This window comes from Perca fluviatilis, chromosome 13, assembly GCF_010015445.1.
Source record: "Perca fluviatilis chromosome 13, GENO_Pfluv_1.0, whole genome shotgun sequence".
Classification (NCBI taxonomy): Eukaryota; Metazoa; Chordata; class Actinopteri; order Perciformes; family Percidae; genus Perca; species Perca fluviatilis.
The window spans coordinates 29,688,011-29,713,605 of NC_053124.1; the positions used below are offsets into that span (position 1 = coordinate 29,688,011).

The window sequence follows — 25,595 nt, forward strand, 5'->3', positions numbered from 1 at the left end:
AATAAAAAGTCAGCTTCTTTAGTACATTGGGTACTATGTGTTACGGCTACACAATATGTGGAAGACATGCGATGTGCAATAACATTGTTGAATATCGCGATAAGGATATTACTTGCAATAAATAAACAGATAAATAATAAAATAATAAAATAAACAAAATAAAAAGATATTAAAGTGTACTCAGTTCTGCCTTTGTGCTGCTTTCAGTATTCCGCTAAAATACAGCAAATTCCTAGCCTGACAAGCCAGACCCACACCAAGATGTTGGGTCTGGAACTCACCATTGACAGGGCTCAATCCGAGGGGTGGGATAAACGGTTGTCTTTCAAATTCTCTCTGCATGCAATAGGATAGCGCTACAACCAGGCAGAGCAATGAAGAAGGTAGTGGAGCTAGTTGATAGATTAAACTTTTGCTGTATCCGGTCGGCAAAACTCCGAACACATCTTCCTTTTTTAAGAGTGACTTCAGTGCCGTTCTTTGTTCTTTTCTCAAAGAAAAGCTTAACTCCAAATCTTCCAGAGTTGCGGCCAAAGCCGATTCAAAAGACCGCTGTTCCCAGCAACAGCAGCCATAAGCCCGCCCACCGACTCTATACACGATGTGATTGGCCTGACCAGAATTTTTTTTTTCCAGCTCGCAAGCCAACAGAGAGTTGCTAGACCCCCTGGCTGCAAATTACATTTGCTGCCGTTAGGGTGCGTCAACATTTCTAGGCTAGCAACTTCCCTGTTGAATTTAAGAAAGGAAAATAATTTTATTGAACAATTTAAACATTGAATTGAACGTAAAAAGCACCACTAACAAATGACAATTACATTTTAAAGTGTAGTTTTCTACTCATAATCTCTTTCAACTAACCCCAAAAAATCCTTAAGTGTCTTTTCGGGATGTGCTGCAGCCTTTCGCGCAAGTTGATGTCACGATGACGATAAAGAAACGCTATATTGTGCAGCCCTAGTACGTGTACCTCTCAATTAATAACAATAAACACTGCATGAGGCAAAGAGAGACAAAAACTGAAGAACCAATGGCTACGCAATCACAGCACAGCTTGGGCCACGTGTTGCCAAAAGTAGAGCTTGTACATTATTTGCTCTAAACTGTGTCAGTATAAATCCATAAATGTTGTTTACTCACAGCACAGCAGGCACGGCATGTGTTATTGACCTTTCTTTTTTTTTTTTTTTAGACGTGGTTAAACTTTTGCTTTAATTAAGAGTTTGCACTATGGCTGCAGGTGATGTGAACTGCATGTGGCCTGGCTGTTAATGTACTGTAATTGTAGCCCCATAGCAGAAACAGGCAGGTCTGTAAAGTATTTTATGTTCATGTGAAAATAGTTTGAATGAGATGATAATGCAGAAAAAGGATGGCAGGATGATAAGAGTTTTTGGATTTATGTGGGCCCTGCTTGTTTTTGTTAAGTCCGCCGTTGTGTTTGACCCAGTGGTGGAATGTAACTAAGTACATTTACTCAAGAACTGTAGTTAAGTACAAATTTGAGGTACTTTACTTGAATCTTTTCTGTTCATGCCACTTTCTACTTCCACTCCGCTACATCTCAGAGAGATACTGTTATCTATTGTTGCTGTATTTATTTTACAAATTAATTTTAGTTTTTGCACAAAACACATGTACTTTATTAAATCCGCTGTTTTATTATAAATTAAACTACCCAACAATATACAGGCCTACATCTACAGCTGAAATGATTAGACCATTAAATACTTAGTTGAGTGACAGAACAGTTTGGATCGTTTCCAGTTTCTAAAATGTGAGGATTTTTCTGCATGGAGTACTTTTTACTTTTGATATTTTAAGTACCTTTTCCATATGATACTTACTTACATTTACTTGCGTAACATTTTCAATGTAAGATTTTTACTTGTAACAGAGTACAGTTTATTTTTTACAGTGTGGTATTAGGACTTTTACCTAAGTAAATGATCTTAACACTTCTTCCACTGCTGGTTTGACCACAGCAGAGCAGCATTTTGGGTCTGTGTTTACAGTTTTAGGTTAGCAGTCCATGATGATTCACGCCTGCTTCACTTCCAGGGACCACAGCATGGTGAATGTGACCTCCATTTTGACTGGATGGATGAAGCGCGTTGTGTGTGTGTGTGTGTGTGTGTGTGTGTGTGAGAGAGAGATAGAGAGTGTGAGAGAGAGAGAGATTGGGGATGTTTCTCATTGTGTCAACAGCTGAAATGATGCATGGCAGAGGCAGCGCTTCTGCCACCTAGTGAGTGTCAAACTGCACTGCATGTTACCTGGAAGCCGGACAAACTGCTGCTGGAGACCGGCGGGGGCTCATTAGATCATCACCAGAGACACCGGGGGCTGTGATCGTAGCCAAATACATCGCCTTTGTAGTTTAAAATGTGCAAAACCTAAAGCACTCCTAAGGATTAAAAACCTGTTATGACCACATCAGACTCAATGCTTTTTCTGTCCCTTTAAATGAAACTTCTGTATGCTTAGCATTACTGCTGGCATTTTGATAAACTATATCAAACAGTAAGGCAAGGCAAGGCAGCTTTATTTGTATAGCACATTTCGGCAACGAGGCAATTCAAAGTGCTTTACATAAAACATTAAAGAGCAATTTAAAATGGTTACAAATATAGAAAAACGCTAAAATAGAATGAGACATATGTGAAATACAAGAATATTTTATTTAATTTTTTTATCTAACCTTTATTTTTCCAGGTAAGTCGACTGAGAAAAAAATTCTCATTTGCAACGACGACCTGTCACATTCATACAGTTCCACATTCATACCTGGAAAGCAGCCCAGTACAACCACAGTCTGATCTGCTGGCCACTGAGCAGCTACCCTGGAGCAGTTGGGGGTTGCTCTTTCCCCACCCAGATTTTTTATCCTGTCGGTCTGGGGATTGAACTTGCGACCTCTCGGTCACAAGCTCGCTTCTTTCTTCTAGGCCACCACTCCCCAAGAACAGTAACTTATTTTAACTTAATTTACGGGCGGGGTTTTTTTTTTTTTTTTTTTTTGTCTCGTTTTCAATGTTTTTGTCGCTTTTTCCAATATTTATGATTCTTTTTTTTTTAAACGTTTTATTTTGCTTATTTTGGACTTGTAATAATAGGATTTATTTTTGACGTTTTTGTCTTAGTTTTTTTTGGACAATTTATTTCAACGTTTTTGTCGCCTTTCTGGAGGTTTTTTTTTGTTTCAGTTTCACTTTTTGTATGAACAAAACCTCTCTGTCAGTCCTTTTAATTTTACTGGCATCCCATGCTTTCAACCCTAGTCCCTTAATTGATATTGTCAATGTAGGGCAAAATGCCTTGTTTTTCCAAAATCGTAGCTTTTCAGGAAAAGGAAAAAAAAGGCGGATTTGAAAACATTTCATTGAGCTTTATTTCTCAGACGAAGTCAGACAAAATCACGTTGTTACTGTTTACATATTTTGTAAAACCCACAGACAGACATAAAGGGTGACCAATAGCACTGACTTGTGAAAAAAAACAGAATGTGGAGATCCAACGTTTCTTCCCGACAGCGACGGTATATAAAAAAAATGTCCTGAAACCACAGGATTTGTATGAAGAGCTGTTCAATACTTTGATATTTTCAACATGAAAATGGCCCAGTTTGTCCAAAGTTGTTCTCCTCTCCTTCCCCTCCGTAGATCTCCTCTCCTGTCTTCTTTTATCTTGTCTCCTGTCCAATATTACATACATATTTAACAGCTGGAGTCAGTGGAAATCAAGAAAGATTTCAATCAGAGGCTTCTTACTCATCGTTTTCGTACCTCTCTGATCTGCTTGTGCATATTTTAAGATTTAAAAAAATCAATTGATTAAATCAATCTTTGTCTGTCCTCTCCTCACCTCTTCTTTCTCACGTCTTGGCATGTTTTTTTTTTATTCATCCACCTCTCCTATCCCTAATTAAATGGAGTGAATACTTTCCTCCTTTCTATCCATTCCTTATGTTCGTTCATTTCAATCCAACACATTTCTGCATGTTCTCTCCCTTTAGTTTAGTTTATAATGTCGTGGACAGTCCCCTTTAATTAACTGCACAGTAAAAGGAGCAGCTTTAGCCTCTACGGCGTATTTCCAGCTGACAATAGGCATCCTAAAATACAATGATTAAGAAATTAAGATAAAATAAATGACATTGCATCTATATTGACAGCAGCCCTAAGCAAAAGGGATCGACCGATACTGGTTTTTTTCAAGGCCCATAGCGATATTTGGAACCGATATGAATTTATAGTAAAAATTAAAATGTTGAATGTTACAAGCTCCAACACAAAACTTTGTTTAAATGCTTGAAGCAATTATTTAATAAATTAGGAACTTTCAACATTATACACAGTAAAAGCTAGTCAGATAGTGTTGTGGACTCCGTGGTGAGTAAAACCGAAGTGGAGGGACAGACACAGAGCTGTAGCGGAGCCAAAGTAGCGCACGTTTTAATTAATAGACTTTATCGGTTATCAGGCAAATAAAACGCAGATACAGATAATCTGTAAACTGCCAAAAAAAGGCCCGATAATTGTCCAGGGCCGATAATCGGTCTATCCCTAAAAGGGAGTAAGACATACAAGCATGTAGGCACACGATTGGAAGCATCAAAGCAGTTCATGCAATTAAAAACTATACAAAAGGAGACAAGGGAAAAAGACAGCGGTCACAGAGGCCACAGTGAAAGCACACACAAGACACGTTGGAGGCAGGCAGCAGGGATGGAACGGCAGCAACAATGACTAGGTCACATCGAACACTCTTCGGCATCTGATCAGTGCCATCGTTGTCTTTGTCTCCACAGATGAGTTCGTTCAGTACGAGGGCTCTGACGCTGCTCTCGTCGGTTTTCGGGGCCTGTGGTTTGCTGTTGGTCGGCGTCGCTGTGTCGACAGACTACTGGCTGCTGATGGAGGAGGGAATTATCCTGCAGCAGAACCAGACCCAGGAGGTCAAGATGGCGCTGCACTCCGGCCTCTGGAGGGTCTGCTTCGTGGCCGGTTGGTGATTTCATGTCACTATCTGCTGATTGTGTTTGGGGTGTTTTGCATTGCATTTTGAATTATGTTTTATACATTTTATATGTTTAATTGGGGTCAGCCCTATGTTCCCGCAGCCATATGTTCCCACATTTATAAGAATTTTCTTTTCACTGAAAATTAGGCCCTGTGTTCCTAGATTTCTAAGATTTTTCTTAAAATTAGGCCCTATGTTAGGGTTAGGCTTACATTCCATCTTTTGTCCATTGATATTGGATAATAGGTTGGGTGTAATTGGCTACCAAATTGGGAGAAAGGGGATGAAATCTCATACAAATTTATGAAAAAGGAATTGTGGGAACATAGGGCCTAATTTTGGAAAAGAAATCTTAGAAATGTGGGAACATAGGGCCTAATTTTCAGTGAAAAAAAAAAAATCTTAGAAATGTAGAAACTAAGGGAACATAGGCATGCTCCTGTTTAATTCATCTTTACTTTTCTGTAACAAATGCTTATTTAAAACTGTTATTTATTGGTGTTGCAGAAATGTACATATTATGACGCATCACAAAAAGGAAAAACCTCTCAAACAGTATGTATACCAAAGACCTTTTTATAAAGATGCTAAAAAAAGCTTGACAGCTCTCCAAAAATAATAAAACGTAAAGATGGGGTCGAAAATTGCTGATTGGACAAACGACCCATGGAGTCGTTTTTTAAAATGTATTATATTTAAGCACCGTTCATACCACTGATTTTCAACAGTGCACACATGCTGATGAATTCTCACTCTCTGGCATTAGATGACCATTATAAGCCCTGACCCGAACATCACATCTACTGTTGGCTGATGGACAGCCAAAGATTATGTTTTTTATTATAATGTTGTTTTTTTTTACATTTTCAGTGGAGAGAACATAAACAATGAGAGAGTCAGTGAAGCAGTGTGTCACCTCCGGTTAAATTTAGCTTTTAAAGATCATGGCGACCCCAATGAAAAGTGAGTGTTCATTCATACACACAAACACACACAGCAGGGATAGATACAAAAAGCTGTCCTTATTGCAGTGGCTGTCTCTGTGTTTCGAATCATGATGGTGTTGCTCTTGGGAGGCGGCCATGTTTGTGTTTCCCTGTTGTCTGTTGCCTGGTACAAAAGGTCAGAGGAGGGAAACGCTGGTGGCATTTAGAGTGTGTGTGTGTGTGTGTGTGCGTGTGTGAGTGAAAGAGGGGAAATAAATCCTGTTTGTCTGTGCATGTAGGCATCATGTTCTTGACATATTTTCGTGTTTATATGTGTGTGTGTGTGTGTGTGTGTGTGTGTGTGTGTGTGTGTGCGCGCGCCTACAGTTTGAGGTTAATTGTAGTGTCTGTATTCAGTTCCTCTCTCTTTCTCTCTTAGCTCAGTCCTTGTTTTCTCCTGAACCTCCTGACCTCCATCTGTCTCTGCCTCTAATTCACTTTTTTTCTCTCACTTCCATTCTCCGCCTCCCTTACTCTCTTTCTGTTCTACTTAATCTCTTTTGCTCCTTATCCCCTCTCACCTCTCTTTTCATTCGTCCTTCCGAGATCTCTCCGTTATTCTCTGCCGCCGTTCGGTCTCGGGCCTCTCCGTCTGCACTTTCTCAGTGTTTTCTAAACTTCTGTTTTTGTTTGGTTTATTCTGGTTTAATTTCCATATGCAGATATTATGTGGGATCCAAATAAGACCCATCTACCTCCTGCTTAACCTCCCTCTCATCTCTCCTCTCGTCATTGTCTCTTTTTTAATGTTTCCTTTTTCTCTCTCTCTCAGGACCAGAGAAGGGCAGATGTGTGGCGTCGGAGTATTTCACCGAGCCAGAGATAGAGATCACAACAGAAAATACAGCCAACATACTCAGTAAGTCGCATATCCACACACGCGCGTGCACAAACACACACACGTAGATTAGATTATAATCAATTGGAATAGTTTTGCTCTTGTCATCCTATCATTACATATAAAAATAGATTTAAAAATAATTTAGCTTAGAGAAGATATTTTGTTGAAATAAAAACTAATTTGTCTAATGTTACCAAACGTTATCAAAGTAGATCCCTCTAAGATGTATAACTTGTAGAGATCAGATAGAGAGTTAGGGTTAAATCTTTCTAAATATGATATACAGAACATTATTCAAAGCACAGCTAAAAATCTTTCATTCTATATCTGTGCACAGATCCTTGGTCAGGTTGCTCTCTGTGATGCTCTAACAGTGTGAAAGAACACTTAAAATATAGATTCCCCAGTAGCTTACTAGTGGCAATGGAAAACATCTGTATATTCCCAGCACAAGCTTTATAAAAACTTACACACACAAAAACGGCAAACAAACCAGGTCAGTTTGAACTTCACAAGTGGTAGGTGAGACCAAATAGGGATCAGGTGTCTAATCAGGCTCGGCCTCCACCTGCCAACAGTCATTCTACTCCAAGTCAAGTAGCAGTTACTTAAAATCCCAGAAAAGGTAGAAGAAACTCAGAGGAGAACTCACATAACCTTCCACAGCCCACTCTACAATAATTTATCTAAAATCTGGTGTTGCTATCCAGTGAAAGCAAATCTCCAAATTTGGTGATTTTAGAATTTTTCTTTTTTGGACAAATTTAAGATGAAGGATTGAGAAAATGATTCTGGGTTAGGGTTAAATCAAAATCATTCTGTTTTTTTTAAACTACACCGAAACCCTCTGAATTATCAGAACAATGCTGAAATGAGAGCAGTTTGTCTCAGGTCATGAACAGTTGACATTTTGGATACACTAGTGCAGTGCCCATTGAAAATGTGCCTGTTTGGAACGGACCGATTGCTTGGCCTGTGGTATTGTTGCTTGTAGAAATCATCAAAAACCAAATTGTACCCCCAAATTACTTACAGAAGGACCCCAAACCACTTCATATGCAACTCCCCTGTATACCCTACTACTGACTTACTGATTTACCTGACAGAGAACGTTGCAGATTCAGAATGTAATCACAAAATATCACAATTAAAATGTGGAGTAATCAGACATTAGCGTCATGGACTCATGGCAGTGTGCTCCCCACCTGGCCCGTTATGAGAGCCAATCAGCACATATCTGCGTTAATCAACCACCAGAACTGGACTGTGTGTGTGTGTGTGTGTGTGTGTGTGTGTGTGTGTGTGTGTGTGTGTGTGTGTGTGTGTGTGTGAGCCAATGTGTGCTTCTTTTACCGATATATATTTAACAATATCTTTTGCATTTCCAATCCAAACAACGTCAAACTTGGCACCGCACTTACTCGTGCCCGTAGCAAGACACCTGTTTGAAATCCATCAGATTAACATTTCTAGAAATATGTGCATAACACACACACACACATACAGACAGATGTTCCTGCAATTTATAGATAGATAGATAGATAGATAGATAGTTTTCTCAGGACAGCAAAAAACACTGAAGATATTATTAATACAAAAAAGAAAACATTTTGTTATGCCAGTTGCTGAAACAGTGCACTTTCTGACATACAAATTAAAGTAAGAACCTGTGAAGAACCATAATTATTTCGAAGAGATTGTGTTTGCTGAACTTCTTTTTTCTTTTCTTTTTTTTATCAAGCTCGCTGAAGTTCCCCAGGGAGCTATTTTGTCTCTGAGCTGTTTTAATGATTTAAGATGTTGACACTGTGAACTGGCTTCAAAGTGCTCTGCCCGCCACACTTTGCTCCGTCTCTTTGAAGTATGGCATGCACTGTTGTTGGAGACACCAAGGGGAAGATGTTCGGTCCGTTTAACGCTAGATAAATGTCCTCAGGTGCAGACGCACAAGTCATAACACTGCAGTAGCACCGTAGAGAAGTTGCTGAACAAATCATACACAGCCTTGCTTAACATAACCCTGAGTGAGCTCCAGCACATCTCGGGTTATGAATAGTAAAAATGTCTATGAACCGGAGTATTTTGAAAAACAAATTTCTTTAAAAGAAAACAACAATACTGTCATCGGAAAGGACGTATTTTGTTATTCTTACTGTGCATTTTCTACATTTATCATGTCATGGTTATGCTTTGCCAGGAAAGCACTCAGGGATGTGTCAGCCTCTCCAAATTCTTGTTGTTCAATTATTAAACTGCATATATACTGTTATATACTGCAATGCATTCACCTTGCAACACGAAACATGCTAGAATGTCTTTGTCGGTTCATGGCTAGAATTATAAGATAAGGAAAAGTCAGAGTCTCCACACAAAACGTTCTACAAAGTTAACACTCACATGAATGTGTTCGTACGAAATAGTAAGAAAATGTATGCGCACCAATACCTATGATATCCTACCAAACTAGGCGATTGCTGGTTGGTCACGTGGCGCCGGCTGCAGAGCTCCGTGACTCGAGCAGCAGTTGCTAGCCGAGCAGCAGTTGCTAGCCGAGCAGCAGTTGCTAGCCGAGCAGCAGTTGCTAGCCGAGCAGCAGTTGCTAGCCGAGCAGCAGTTGCAGTTGCTAGCCGAGCAGCAGTTGCTAGCCGAGCAGCAGTTGCTAGCCGAGCAGCAGTTGCTAGCCGAGCAGCAGTTGCTAGCCGAGCAGCAGTTGCAGATTTTGCTATGCTTCACAATTTTCACAAAACACTGCTACAACACACATGAGTTCACCCTAATCTACAAAAGAAATTGTATAGAACTACTTCCATGTCCCTGTTCTGCAGGTATTCAACGCAAAGTTGGAAGTGCGCCCTCGTTTAGAAGAAGTCTCCCGGCTAATCCTGCCTTGTACTGACCGAAGTTGGAGAAACAGCTAGCTGATGTGGTATAAGCTAAAGTGGTTAGCACACACCAAATGTTTCGGCCGGTGACGTAGACGGCTCTGCCGATTTTGACCAGCTCACCCGGAGACTGAAGGCAGGATACATTCAGAAACCCGTATCTCACTCAAAACAGCAAGGATGTGTTTTTTTTCCAAGTTTTCTATGCGTGTGGAAGCACCAGAGACACAAAATAAAACCCCAAATCCAAATTTTTTCTTTTTTCATAATATGGGCACTTTAAATTCAGCAGGTGATTAGGAACAGGACTCCATGTGAATGATAATGTTGCTCTTTCTTTGCTGGATGCGTGAATGGGCAGATGTTTGCTAACACATTTGATAATGTGCCAATGCTGTGTTTATAGCTTATTCCACTGCCTTAAAGTTACCAAAAATCTGAAGTTAGGAGTAGGAACCAAACCATCTAATATGTGAAATAACAAGGTTTTTAGTGTACAAAGTAAATACAAATGGAAAAAAAAGGTTCAAACTACCAATTTTAGATTTACCATGCAATGATCTTAGCAAGCTGTTAGGGAAGATTCCCTGTGGTTTATACTACAAAAGAAAAGAACGCACCTACCACTAAAAAAAATAACATTACTGATGCCATTTTAATAGAAATAAAATTTTGATTCTTACATGTTACTTGGTTGGCTGGTTTCATTGCAAATGGATGACAAACCATGAAGAATCATAGTCCTTATCAGAGGAATTTAATATTCATAGTTTTCATATCAAACTTCCTTACGTCTTTGCCTTCACCAGTTTCAATGCAGAAAAAGCTCAAGAAACAAGTTGATAAGATTTTAAATTATTTATGCTTCGCTGAGGTTTGTTGGATTTTTTTACTCACAAGAACAAAGTTGACTCTTAAAAGATGGAACATCTTTCAATAAAATTGTTAAAACTCATGCCAGAATAAAACTTTTAATTGGATTTTGGCACCAAACAACTTGCCGCATTCTGTCATTCATTTACTCAAGTGAATTCAGGTCTTAGTTTATAAAGATTTCCTCCCTGCTAAAGTCTGCGTGATCTTTTTTTTAATCATGTCCGTCCTTCACTTATCCTTTCCCACAATCCTCCCTGTCCTGCAGAAATGGTCCGAACTGCCACTCCCTTCCCCATGGTCTCCCTGCTCTTCGTCTTCACCGCCTTTGTCATCAGCAACATTGGACACATCCGGCCGCAGCGCACCATCCTCGCCTTCGTTTCCGGAATATTCTTCATACTGTCAGGTAACATACACTACAAACAAAGTTTAAAGCCATGAAAGACATCCTCCAGTAAGCCTCATTTATAAAGTGGAATTGTTCTCAGTTCATAGTGCCCGGAACAAGATTTGCAAACAATCAAAAACTCAGAGAACACTAATTTTTATACTCTTGTGGAACAAATACAGACTCCAGGCTTTTCTTGTCACAGTTTGTCTCATTATTCTGCTGTGTCTTGTAGTCGTTGCAAAGCAGCCTGGGAGACAAACCTCAGTACACAGTGGTCGGAGGATCTGTGCATGGAAGCTCTGTGGAGAACAAGCACATTTTCTAAGAATACAAAATGCGACTTGCTCACTGAATTTATGGCAAAAGAAAAATCAAGTGAGCTCTATCCAACTAATGAGACAGATGCAACTGTGAGAAATATATTTTTTTGGTCTTTTAGCCGATGTTCCCCGAGCCATTCTCAAAGGTTTATGATCAAGTAATTTCACTCTCCTCAGCTGCTCTCGGGTCACTATTTTCTTGCCTCGCTTTAAATTGCAGGCTTTGGCACGATGATGATAAAGACTAAAAACTCCTCCCGTTACTACAGATATTAAGGCTTTAGGAATAGTGTTGTATCAGAGATTTAAGAATGGCTGAGCTTATAGTTTCTGATTTAACTTTTTGACCGTTCTGTCCACAAACGTTTTTTTTGCCTTTTTTGCAATAGTATTTTTTTTGTGCAGCAGCAAAACAAGCAACTTTTTTTGCCAGTTGTCCTTGATGAACAGATGTACATGTATTTGCTCCAGTACAAACATCAAAGCTACACAATCAATACTATGTGAGCAAAGGTGAGTTGTAGCACCTTGTAGTGAGTCAAACAGCTACAGTAATCCTACTTTAATGCAATAAAATGTAATTGAATCAGTGCAAAGTCCAAAAAGCGGGGTTTGTGGTATAAACAGTGTCCTGTTAAGGCTGATTTATAGTAGTACGTTGGCTCTATGCAGAGCCTACGCCGTAACCTACGTAAGTGGCCTACGCCGTTATGAGGATTTATACTTGTGGGCTGGTGTGTCTGTGTCGTTCTAGCGTAGCAGAGCAGGCATGTGTGTGTGCTTGGGGAGTGTGTGGTAGAGCGAGTGAGAGGGAGACAGGGATTAGCTTCGGGGCGAGTAACGACTCCGGCGGTGGAGACGGAGAAACAAAGTGTCTACCCTGTACTTTCTGACCATGAAAGGTTAACCCTCTCCTTGATTTCATGTTGTTCACGAAGAAAGAGAACATGGAAATGAGTAGGGGGATATGCAACGCTACCAAGCCACTTTCAAGCGGACCAATCACAGTCGCCGTCAGCGCAACGTATAGTTACATTTCTGGGGAGGTGCACGTTAGGCTACGGCGTAGGGTTCGTATCAACACGTACTACGCACGTACCTATTGAACGCAGAACCATAAATGAGGCTTTAGCCTACAGTCTGTGGATTTAAAAAAGTAAGCGTAAGAAGGCTCATGATTTGTAGAATTAAAGACATCTAGACATTAAAGTAGAAAAATGAGCTAACGTTGACTGACAATCTAAAACTTAAATTAAATTAACTTTTCAGTAGCCCTGTTTCCATCCACACGTTTTTATGTGAATTAAGTAATATTGAATGAAAAATGCCTTATGGAAACAGTAAAATTCAATTGAATTTCATTAATATAGACACAAAGTTTGTACGTTTGATCTCATCGGATTTTCTCTTAATCTCTTTCTTTTTAAACGGCTTACGCGATTATTTGCCGAATAAATAATGAATTGCAATTACGTTTTAGGTCATGTTATGGTGGCAACCTGCCATAAAAAGAAGAAGAAGAAGTTTCAGGTTATTTCAACTGTCTTTGCAGAAATGTCAACAAAGATATAAGTGGACGAACGAGGAGACTAGAGACTATTTAAATTTAATTTACAAGCAAAATATAACGGCTATTTAAGATAGTTGCCGCCTGGCATTTGCGTGCATCTGCATGTGCATCATCATAGATATGTTTTGATAGTGTTGTTTTCTTATCATGGCTTGATATGTCGCTATCACCTGGCACATAAGCACTTTTGTGCAAAATTAATCATTTATAAGTAGACGGCGCGACCCATTTTAGCTAGAAAACTTAGCAAATGTTTGCTTGAATGTTGCGATTCAGTACGAAAATGAATGGAAACACCATAAAATGTCTCAAATCAATATATCAGTTTCACCGCACAACAGCATGTGACGTCCTTACGCACAGGTTTTTATTCGCTTTAAAGCCGTTGGATGGAAACCCACTTTCACCGGCTTTATTCGCATGAATGTTTTTAGCGAACTTCAGATAATTCGATTGACCAGTGGATGAAAACATAGCTAGTGTTTTCACAAAACAACGACCTTTCCCTAACCTTAAGTCTTTGTGGGATACAAACTCTGGCCTGCACTTTGTACTTTGTATGTCCAACCCAACCTCCTCTCAGTCGCACGTTGCACTGCCAGGCAGCAGTATGTTTCCTCCAAAACATAAATTAAATTCAAATTAATATATGTAATTTTTTTATTGCGGAAATTATGGCAGCAGGACCTGTGAGAAAGGCATATATATATATATATATAGTATAAGACCTGTTTAAAGTGTCAAACCCTTCCCTCACCCGTCGGCTTAAATAAGATGTTTAAGAAGCAGCAGAGTAGAAGAAGAGAAGCCAGCTTGTTAAGAGTCAACATTCTTTAAGGTTAATGATAAAAAAAGACAGCTCAGTGGATGGAAGACTCACTCTGCGGCTCTCATTTCCTTTCCCCAGTTGACAGCTTGTCAGACCTTACCTTGCTCTCGCTGCTGGCTGAACAGTGAATGGGATTTAATTCCAAATAATTGCTCTCTGCCGAGGAAGCTGCAGGGCAGCAGTGATTTGATGTTTCGGTAAAAAAGTTAATAGTTAAACCAAATAGTCTGGAAGGCCACTTTGTGTAGTTTCAATCAGAAAGTTGGTAATGAGGAGGTTGGTTTTCTCCAGAATGACACCTTTTTGGTCGGAGCCAAAAATCTCACATTAACTCACTGCAGTAAGTGGACTTGACACCAACCTTCAGTGCAATCCCATTTTATTCCAGCCATGTAGCTGAAAGCCTCAAGTGCTGAGTGGAAAGTTACTGGATGAAATGTTTGATCACACTTTCCCTTTCATAAGCCCACATGGCAGTCCATATTAAAAAAAGACAGACTCACATTTCAGTGTATTAAATCCATCGAAATAACACAATATGGCCATAAGTGTCCAACATTTCATGTTTTGGGTTGGTCTGTAAAAACCCCTTTCAAGCAACTACGTAAGTTGCTAGGAATTTCGTGCAGTGTGCTCATCACAAACAAAAACAGAAAGCATTCATAGCAGGACAGTCAATACCCGTTACAAACACATAAAGACGCATGTAGACCCAACCCCACTCCCCTGTGCCTCCCCCGCACAAATGCTTAACATTTAACCCATAATACAATAGATAAATATGTTTAAAGAAGTAAAGCTCCAGTGCTGAAGGGCACCCTACAATCAGTGTAATCAAGAGTTATAAAGTGTCAGTGCATTGTATCCATGAGGTACTGTCGTAGTGTGTGAGGATCTGTTGAGCAGCTGCATGGTTCTGCAGTAGCTAGATGTTTTGGATTTAATAGATCTTAGTCTTTTCCAGTTAGCAGGGTGTGTGGGGTTAGGTTTAGGGTTAGGTTGGGGTTAGGGTTAGGGAGATCGCTTCACATATCACAAAATGGCAACAATTTAGCATTGCTTAAGTAGTGTGCTTCTCTGTAGAACTAGACAAAAGTAGTGTATCTAGCCAGATTTCTGCAAAAAAAAGATTTTTGATGCTGCCACTACTGTGAAACTAGATATGATTGTAACTGTCATGAATTCAAGTTTGCTATAGCCACTGTTTAGTACAGAAGCAAGCTGCAAACGTCCAACAGCCACCTTTCAGGCCTACAGGGGGTGAGTGTTTGATAGATTTTAGCTGCAGTTTGCGTTCACTATCGCTGTCAGAATTGGTCCACCCTGTACTCCAGTTTACTAAAGGATAGGAGACCATGTGATTTTAGTCTTTTTATGAAGGGTTGTAATTTCACAGTTCCTGAAGTGTGTTCCCAACAATTAAAATGTATAAAGTTATATGACTTTGTTTACAGGCCTGGGGCACATTCAATCTCAATACGGTGTGCACTGTTTTTCTACAGTGTCCATGTTGAATGACATTTTTCCTCAGCGCAGCATGAAACAGTGTGCAACAGCTTTGAGATATGTTTTCTTTCATTTGGTGGGTGTGTCTCTCGTTTATTGGCTGTGTCACAAGTGATACCCAATCAGCAGAGACGTGTATCTAAACTCGTAGTAGTAGAGCATTCCATTTACCTCGGAAGCCGAAAGCTGGGAATGACGTCACACCCGAGTTGAATGCCTTCCATTTACAAGTCTGATTTTCATTGTTCAAGATGGACAGCACTGTCTGTACGACTGATCTAGTAGAACACAAATAAGACAGAAGTTAGGGGAGGGTGATATGGAGAAAATCAGATGTCAGGCGCCTGGGTAGCTCACCTTGTAGAGTGCGCGCCCATATATAGAGGTTCACTCCTCAGCGCTGAGACTGTGGGTTCGACTCTGACCTGTGGCCCTTTGCTGCATGTCATTTTCCCTTTTCATGTCTCCAGCTGTCCTCCATAAATAAAGGCCTAAAAATGCCCAAAACAATGATCTTTAAAAAATAAAAATAAAAAATCTGATATCACAATATTTTTGACCAAATACCTCGATAACGATATTGCGGCAATATTGTAGGGTTGACTATTGGTGCTTTCACAAAATATTTACACAATGAGATTTGTGATAAATAATCATCAGTAATGTGGATATAATGATTAAGTGGGTAAAGGCAAATAATAGAACAGCTAGAACAGTCTGGTAAGTTTAGAAAATGACATCACTTTACTGTAATGCATCCTTTAAAACCAGGAAAAGACCACATTTATGTCATATTACGATATCCAAAATCTAAGGCGATATCTAGTCTCATATCACCAAAATGATTTATATTGATATATTGCCCTGCCCTAACAGAAGTGCTAATAATAGAATGTTACTACAGCTTTCACTACTGTTGATACACGGAGCAGCCATGTTGGATTTTTAGCTCGGGGTGCTCGGTGGTTGTCCGAGTTCCGACCTGAGAAATCCGAGGTCAGGGGGCGTTTTTCCGACTTTGACCTCGGAAGTGGAACACAAATGGAACACTCTATGATGAAAAGGCAGACCGCATGCGCACACAACTGAATGTTCAACACACCCCCGTTTCCGTAAAAAAAAAACAACGTGTTGCTACGTTTTGTCGGGGCTGAAGAAAATGTTCTCTCTAAGAACAAAGTTTGCGCCTGTAATCCATCTTGTCTCACTGAGGATTAAACAAAGTCCTCTCTTGTCACGACTCAAGTCGGGCGACCAGTGAAATCTTTCACTGAGCCTTCTGTTGCATTTGCATCCGAGTCGTGTTTAGCAAGCAGAGTCACTGAAAGCCAACACGGTGAGCTCACTTCCTCGTGTCGCTCCGGGACAGGTGGCTGACGTTTGTGCACGGTTACCTCGAGAGCAGGGTCGAGCGTTCAGCTGATGAAGCGGTTGTTGAGTTTTTTTATTTAATTTTTTTTCTCTGAGCAGACAGGATGACATCACCTTCCTGTTTCAGCCCTTTTTTTGTTTTTGCACGAGTGAGCTTTACCTCACAGATGCCAGCTTAGCATGGCGGAGTGCTGACTGGACACTTGGACGGACGGTGCACCCATGATGTCATGGGAATGTCACCGAGCCAAGACGGAGAAAAACACATGCATGCATATAGATGGAAAAACTCACAGACATGCACATATATCAGATCAATGTATGTGTTCAGATAAAATACAGACAAATACAGAAAAAGCACTTTTGGGCAGGAACAAAAGCACAACAAAATCATAATAATTGATTTATTGTGTTATATATTTTAGTTTGTACATTTTATTAGTATTATAGTCATTGTATTATTTATTTTATTAAATGTGAAAAAAGTATACATACACTGTGAAAAATTCACATATAGGAACTTGGGATTTTGGGATATTTTTACATGTGTAAACATTGATTGATTGATATTACACTTTACATTTGATACATCATTTTACATGTAGACAGTGTACTGTAGGCTACAGTAGGTGGGTTTTAGACATTTCACATTTAATGTGTTATCTTTACATGTGAAATGAAATTTGTATTTATATTTGAATGGCGTATTGAAAATGGCAAAAGTATTAGTGTGGCAAAAGTTACAAATTTGACAGCACACAGAGAAAAAGACAAAAAAAAACTCTTGCAACAGAATCTTACCAGGATGTTAGAACGTAACTCTTGTGTTTTTGGAGAAAAGATGACGTGCAAAAACAAAATCAGAGAACAAACCTGCATTTTTGTGATTATGTAAGTAATTTCAACTGAATTTCTGAGCAGTTTCTGAGAGGAATGAAACACATTTTGAAAAGCATTTTGCTGTCAGATATACTCAGTTATTTCTGTCTGATTGTTCACAGCACAAAAAAAAAAAAAAAAAAAAAGATGAGCCCAGAAATCGATGGCTGTCATTCTCACCTCTGAAACAGCTAAATGACAAAACTCAAGCTGGATTTCTTTTCCTTACTTGTGTTTTTGTCTTGTTGTTTGCCATAAAAGAGGAACAATTTTCAAAGACAGTGCTGCAATTATTTCACACACAGCAGGGGAGGAAAAACACAGGAATCGGTGGTATTCTAGAATGATTTTGCAGCAAAAACTGTCTGTCGCTGTCAGCAAGTGTGTATTTTTGTCATGAAAACTGTCCATCAGTCACAGTCCACCCTGAGGTTACAACATGGTGGCTGTGGACCAGCTGTTTTATCCTGTCTGTCCTTCCTCCAGTCACTTTCCTCCAATTCTGTCTCTTGTTTTTGCCTCTCCCTCTGTGAATGTGTGTGAGTGTGCACGTCTAGTTTTAACAGTCTATGGCGTACGTGCATACACGTGCGGTGCTCACACTAGAGAGCTGAGCCGAGCATTCAGCCACAACGCTGCCATCTGTTGGCCAACAAAGGGACTTACAACTCTCTCCTTTTTCTCTCCCCTTTCCCAAAAATGAAATCCACCAGTTTGACTTATTCTCCATATTTAGAATAATGGAAGCGACTGATAACATTGAATTTGAGTGGACATAAAATAGAGACTTTGTTTACAGTCTTTATTTTTGTGCACCCAACTCTCCAGAGATCACCCGTCAATCAAACAGGATGTCATGCCCTTATATTTTCTTTTTTGCCTATTTTATGGAGCCAATTATAGTAACACAAATACATTGTTTCTCTTTCAAAATCTTTCAAAAAAATTTAGATATGAAATAGTGTTTTAAGGATAAGGATAACATGTATTGTAGTGCAAGATAAGTCCATTTTAAAGGACAAATAAAATAGAAATGATGACAGTGATGACAGTGACAGTGACATTTGACAAATTTAAAACAAAAGGCGCCCAAAGGGAAAAAAACAAACAAAGAATTTTAAGTACATTTTTAATTGCTAAATGATGGTTCCAGTGGTTACTTGTGGAGCGGCTGGGAGCTGTTCCACTTCTTCTTCTTCTTCCTTTGTTATTCCAGAATCTTAAATCCCGTTACTTCCACTGCAAAAGATAAAAAAAATGTTCCAGGTAATCTGAAATCTTATTTGTAAAGGACTATCTGCGGAATATGTTCAGTGTTTTTCGATGAATCATATTGTCTGTAGAGAGCAGTAAAACAGAAATGTGTCAATATTTAAACATCAGAATATTGCTGTAACTACAGCCTGAGCGTTCCGCCCCTCCTAGGCCTGGTTTCCCCAAGACACCTTAACTGACTGGACATGTTTGTTTACTTATATCCAAAAAAAAAATCTTCTGCGTGCCTACTTAAGTCTTTGTGTGTCTCCTGCTTTGATTCGTCCCATTTTAGACAGCTCAGCTGCGACTCCAAACAATCACTGTCGAACAGGTATCTCCAACCAGGAACGAGATGGCACTCTGCTAATCTGTTTTCAGATAAAGATTCTCTGTTTGTTACAGCCGCACTTGTTTTTTCTACGTTGTTGTAGATGATGTTCGACTGCAGGCAGATCATGAAGCGTTTGTGCATGTTTGTATTAAGATGTCATGTCTAAAGCGTGATTAAAAACTTCAGTTTTATCATTTAAAAAAAAAAAAATCAGTTTATGTATCTCACTTTACTGATGTGAGTAGGTTCTGAATCCCACAACATCCAGTACCAACAGGTAAAACGTTATCTGACAGCCATGGCCAGAAAAACACAACATTTTATTGACCCCAGTACTTCAATTTTCTGCTCACTACTTCTAGTGCCCATCAAGTACAGTGCACACAGTATTATTTTAACTTTATTTTTCCTAGAGTCCAGGTGCCAGCCATTTTTACTAAACACACATTTATATGGGAATATGCACCACTTAAAGGTGCAGTAGGTAGGACTTATAAAACTAATATTTGCTGAAACTGACCCTATGTTTGAGTACATGAAGCAAGTAATTTAAAAAAGAATCTGGCTCCTCTGGCACCACCTACAGCCTGTAGTCTGATTTGCAAAAATCCACAGCTCCCTGTGCAGATGCACCAATCATGGCCAGGGGGGGTGTCTAACTGTGTGTCAATCACTGCTCATGCACACGCATTCATTCTCCCTTGTGGGGCAAATGGGCTTAGGAGAACGTTTTAGGCTTTAGCAGAAAGGGGGGAGGGACTGAGAAGTTGTTGATGTTCAAATTTTTTGGTCCTGGATCTTCCCAATCCTACCTACAGCACCTTTAAATGTAGTCTCACAGCTGTGGTAGGCACTTCATTTTTGGCGACATTGGGCAAAGATTCTATAATAATCTGTGAATCTTTGGTCTGAGAGAAAACTAGGCTTCTGCACCTCCTCTTGGCTCTGCTTCAGAAAATCTAGCCATCACGGCCAATCACAGGACATTTTACAGGACATTTTAGAGAGAGACCGCGTTCCTATTAGTTGTTGTGCACATGCATTGCCCATGCGACAAAGAGGGGGAAAAGGGAGAGCTGCAGGAAGAGGTCTCACTCTACTTCAAATTCTGGCATTTGTCTACCCTACAGCTTTAAAGCTATGGGTATGATTTCAGAGAGCCCCTCTATGAGGGGTCCCCAGATTAGGGGTGGGGGAAAAAAAATATATGTGCAATATTTTTCGTGGCAATACTGTATCGATACACAGATGCCAAGTATCAATCTTTTATTCTATTTATAAATTGCACATGAGAATTTCATGTTTTTGGTACTAGAATAATAATGTCAATTGCTTTTTCAGTCCACAAGATGGTGCGGTTGAGTTTTTTTGTTAAAGAGAGAAACTCTTTTTAGTTGAAATAGATGTTGACAAAGTTTTCCTTTGGGGACATATGTTGAAGTTGGAAAAAAGGTATGAATTTCAATATATCGCAGAATACCGGTTAACCGTTAACCCCTAACCCTAACATCCCACCCCTACCCCAGATTAGGTGACAATGCCAAACCCACCTCAAGGTCTGTATCATTTCAGCTGGTGTTGAGCTACTGTATGGTTGGTTGCCCAGTTGGTAATCCAGACCTGATGATGCCACAGAACAGATATATACTTCAGATGCTCTATTTAAAAAAAAAAGAAAAATTATGACTTCATTTTGAGTCATCAAACATTTTCTAGAAGCATGTGTCACTCTTTAAAGTGGTACATAGTAAAGTCAGATTTATGTTTCTACTCCCATGTATAGGCAACCAGCATATGAGTTGATTTATTGCTCTGTGCTCAATTTTACCTATTGATTCTAAATTGGCTCATCACAACACCAGCCTGGTTCCAGACCTCTAAAGACCTGCTCACATTCAAATATTGTAGGTGCAGAGTTTTGTAGGTGGGGCTAAGAATGGAGATGTCTTCTTCCTACAGCTAGTATAACAACCTACCTACATTCAGTGTAGTGACTTGTAGTGTCTGAGGTCTAAGGGCATTCTACATTTCCTTTTTTAAATTCACCTTTTAAGGGTATTTGCATGTAACTGATCCCTGTGTGTTTCATATCAACACGTTAATAACAAGCTCTGCTTTCTGTGTAGTGAGGGCCAAATTTGTTCCAGAGCAATGCATGAAGGGATAATTTGGTACAGTACAGTACAGTACAGTCCAAAAGCAGTACAGGCTGACCAATCACTGTTGTTGTGGTTAACACGTCCCGGACATTTTTTAGGAGGAGCACATCAGCTCTGCAGAGCCACTGAGCCTCTGCAACACCCTGAAGCAAAAGACGAAATCCGGCTTAAGATATTTTCAAATGACAGTCCATGTTGGCTAGGGTTCATTTATTTCATTCCTGTTTAACATAGTGCTGCATAGTAACATATCAGTGATGTATGGTTTGAGGGGAGAAAAAAAGAGCTGTAAGGTGATTTTTAAAGCAAAGCATCTTTGCTGTGTTTAGCGTGTCAGAGTTTCACTGCTGGAGAATTTTGGAGGTCAGCTGCAGTGGTTGGTCTGTCGACAGGGGAGGAAGCACGCACACACTCCTAATGAGGGTTTAGTGTGTGTGTGTGTGTGTGTGTGTGTGTGTGTGTGTGTGTCTTTGTTTATCTCTGTACCACAGCACAGCCTGTTGTTGGGGTTTTCTCAGCCTATTTACAGTTCGAGGACACGTTATCATTAGCTATTCCAGCTACAGAGCGTGCGTGCGCACACACACACACACACACACACACACACACACACACACACACACACACACACACACACACACACACACACATACAAAGAGACTAAAGGCCCATTCAAATAGGATTAGTATTACAGGGTAACAAGGGTAATGCAACATTAGCCTTGCACCTCCTGCTTTTCTAGTTATTCATAGTTTGTAATATTTGTGAGGGATGGAAGTAACAAAAATAACCAATGTCATAATCTTTCATTCTCTTCTTCCTCTACCTGGCCTGGCTTCTCCAGTCTTGAGAATTAAACATCTTTCACTCCGGGGAAAATGCACCTGTGACACACTTTTAATGAACACACATTCAAACTACATTCAGATGGCAACCCAAAACCATACGGAGTTGTACACAGAAAAGGTGGTTGACACAACAGATATATGGCTGTAAGCTAACATTTAAATCAGGTATGTAAACAATAAGACAGTGATGCGAAGCTGACCAGAGCTTGTGGTTGCCTTGCAAAGAAAGACTAAATCAATTAGATTATGTGTATAAGAGATGGAATTGTCAGTTAGTATCATTTATCTTAATGACAACATTTCGAAAACAAGTCTCTTGAACTATGTAATACGGCACATTTATCTCCTGTAAACTTGGCAATGACTTGTCAAAGCAGGTGTCAATAATACCATTAACAGTGGCTTATTAAGTGTAATGTGAGTGAGGGAGCATGGACAGTAACAGAGCCCTAGAACTGGATCACCCAAATGTAATGTCATCAATTGCACCTATGCTTTTCCTGCTTTGACAGGTCAAACTGTCTGCTGAGAAAAGCGCTGATGGGTGACCAAGTTTCATGGCAAACTGCTTCTTTATCCACCTGCATGCTCAGTATTTTCCAAACGTTTCTATTTTTGTCGTCAAAATAGCTAAATAGACTTTGATAGGACAGGTCTCTTTTGTATCGGCGATTTCTGATCTCAATGGGACTTCCTGGTGGAAAAAAAAACAAAAAAACTCTACACCCGGTCAGTACTCAGAAAATCCATTGCAATCACACAGGATCCCACCCACCCCCTCCACTAATCCTTTAAGTTACTGCCATCAGGTCAATGTGATAGAAAAAATCCTTCAACCCCATTGCCATCACCACACGGAACAGTCACACATACGCAACATATCCCACTCCATTCAGTCTTTTTTTTCACACTGTTGTGCATTTTTGCACTGTGGTATTGTCATGTTTTACACTGTTTCTATATGTTTCTCATACATCGTTTGAGCCTGCCTTGTCAAAGACTTAATTTCTGTCACTCGTGACATGAAGTTTTTCTTATCTTATCTTCTTATAGAGAGGTTGCTATTGCCTTGAATTCGTTGATGGTTGGTTTGTGATGATAGCTGGTTACCTGCTGGCAGGAATACCAGTGAGAATGTCAGCAGGATCAGCACCATGGACAGAGCTTCTTGTCAACTTTTTAAAGACACCTTTTATGAGTGTCGAAGGTTTGATACTCCAATGGGAGAGAGGAACCCCTTGAGGGTGTAGTATATCACCGTGAAGCCCTCTATATGTGTAGTAATAACAGTATGAATACCTATTATGTTTGTGTGTCTGCAGGTCTCAGCCTGGTGGTTGGTCTGGTTTTGTATATCTCCAGCATTAATGACGAGGTGATGAACCGACCTAGAGAGCCTGAGGCGTTCTTCCACTACCGCTACGGCTGGTCCTTCGCGTTCGCTGCCTCCTCCTTCCTGCTGAAAGAGGTAATCAAAGTACAATACACACACATATATATATATATATGGCTGTCTAACGTTTTATTTTTTTAATCCCGATTAAGTGCTGAAGTTCTATAGTTAATCGCGATTAATTGCATGTTTTATCACATGATTAAAATTCTATTATTTTGCATTTCAGAACTGTTTTTAAGTATATATTAACAATGGAAAGCAATTCTTACCAGTGTATCTTGATTGGGAATCAAATAAATGCAAAGAAAGTGACTTTATGAACTTGACTTTAAGATTTGTATTAGTTTATTATTTATTTACTGTAAAAGAACAAAAGAAGAAAAAAAAAAAAAAAAGGAGGGTACTAAACAACAGTCAGGGACTTGTTTATTGTTAAGGCCATGGTCAAAATTAAAGATTTAATAATAATGTAATAACTATAACAATAACTTATTTCACCAGTAAATTGCTGTTGAACGACAAAAACAACCACCAGATGGGAAAATGGTATTTTACAATTACTGTGAATGCACCACGAGGTTACCTGTTTTAAGTGAACGCACCGTCTGTGTTCAACAGACAATGGCAGCTGCTGCGCTGCAGAGCAGACTGTTACATCCCGGTGTTGGAATCCTTTACAGTGAAATACAGTCACACTTTACACTGTTTAACGTTAGCTGTCAGCATTTTAACCGTGTTTAATCCAGCTGCTAGGCAGGCTAACGTTACCTGCTGTCAGGTGTAGTGTAAAGTCAGGCACCAAAATGAGGCACCGAAATTTTCGTTCTTATTCGGTCTCGTTACTACCGTTTAGGTTGGCACGTTTCGGTACCCAACCCTTCTTACCAGAGTCAACATAGTGTGCAGTAACTTCTAAATAATTTGAATTACTCACTGACTGATGGATGAGACAAACGTTTGCACTTTGGTTTCAATATCATGTCAGCGAGTAGCACTCTCCAAAATAGTGCTTTGCCTGAGCCCACTAGCATCAACCTGAGTCACGTTAACTGTACTATGCTTAGCTCGTAGGTGGTAGCTCAAGCTTGACATGCTTCAGTGATATTTTAATTCGGCTTCACACAATGTGCCTATGGCTTTCAACTTGTCTACGAGCCGTCTGGGAGTTTTGGAAAATAAAAAGCGCCATTCAGAATTGTGTTGCTGCTGCATTTCTCCATCATGCCTGCAGCCTGCAGCAGTAGTATGACAGCTTGATGATAAGTAAAGGTGCGGCAAAGGGTCAAAATAGTAGCCTTTTAGGCACGACGTGAAGCCGAGTGAAGTGAAAATATATTAATAAATGGCGGCATGCGATTAAAAAAAATGTACGCGTTATGCTCGGCCCTTAATCGTAACGCGATTAACGCGTTAATGCTGACAGCCCTAATATATATATGCATGACTACAATTGCCTAAGTCATTTTTTCAGGTTTTTCAGAAAACACAAAAAATAAAACTGCCTAAGTCACATGCTTGACATAGGCAATTATACTTAAAGTTTAGAATCACATGACCTGTTCAACTGAGGATTTAGGCAATTTTACCAGAGATGGCCAGCACCATGAGAAGATGATTTAGGCAACAAAATCTTTTTTGTTAAAAGTCATTTTTTCAGGTTTTTCAAAAAACACAAAAAATATAACGGCCTAAGTCACATGCTTGACATAGGCAATTATACTAAAGGTGTTGAATCACATGACCTGTTTAACTGAGGATTTAGGCAATTTTACCAGAGGTGGCCAGCACCATGAGGAGATGATTTAGGCAACAAAATCATTTAAAAAAAAAAAATTATTTTAGGAAGGTGACGGTATAAAAGCATTTTGGTGTACTGCAAGCACACAAACACATGAGCATGTGGAAATGCACAGACATTAATATGTACTGATGTTTAACATTTACTGACACTATGCAACCGACGACAGAGATAATACATGCACACGCACCGACACACACACACACACACACACACACACACACACACACAAATTGTTTGGAATCTGACTTCGGATGTCGACCAACCTCCGCTTAGCAAAAACACACTTGTGCACAAACATGGACACAAACATTGCTTGTAGCTTGCTGAAAT

At 39.7% G+C, this 25,595-nt stretch overlaps 1 protein-coding gene across 1 annotated transcript in view; it reads left to right on the plus strand.

Moving 5' to 3' along the window:
- cacng7a (calcium channel, voltage-dependent, gamma subunit 7a) overlaps positions 1-25,595 on the plus strand; it is a 48,729-nt gene that overhangs the window by 17,404 nt on the left and 5,730 nt on the right. Inside the window, exons 2-5 of the mRNA XM_039820964.1 lie at positions 4,811-5,006; positions 6,781-6,867; positions 10,873-11,013; positions 23,391-23,536. Of these exons, the coding sequence (XP_039676898.1) occupies positions 4,811-5,006; positions 6,781-6,867; positions 10,873-11,013; positions 23,391-23,536 (570 nt within the window). The remainder of the gene's footprint in view (positions 1-4,810; positions 5,007-6,780; positions 6,868-10,872; positions 11,014-23,390; positions 23,537-25,595) is intronic.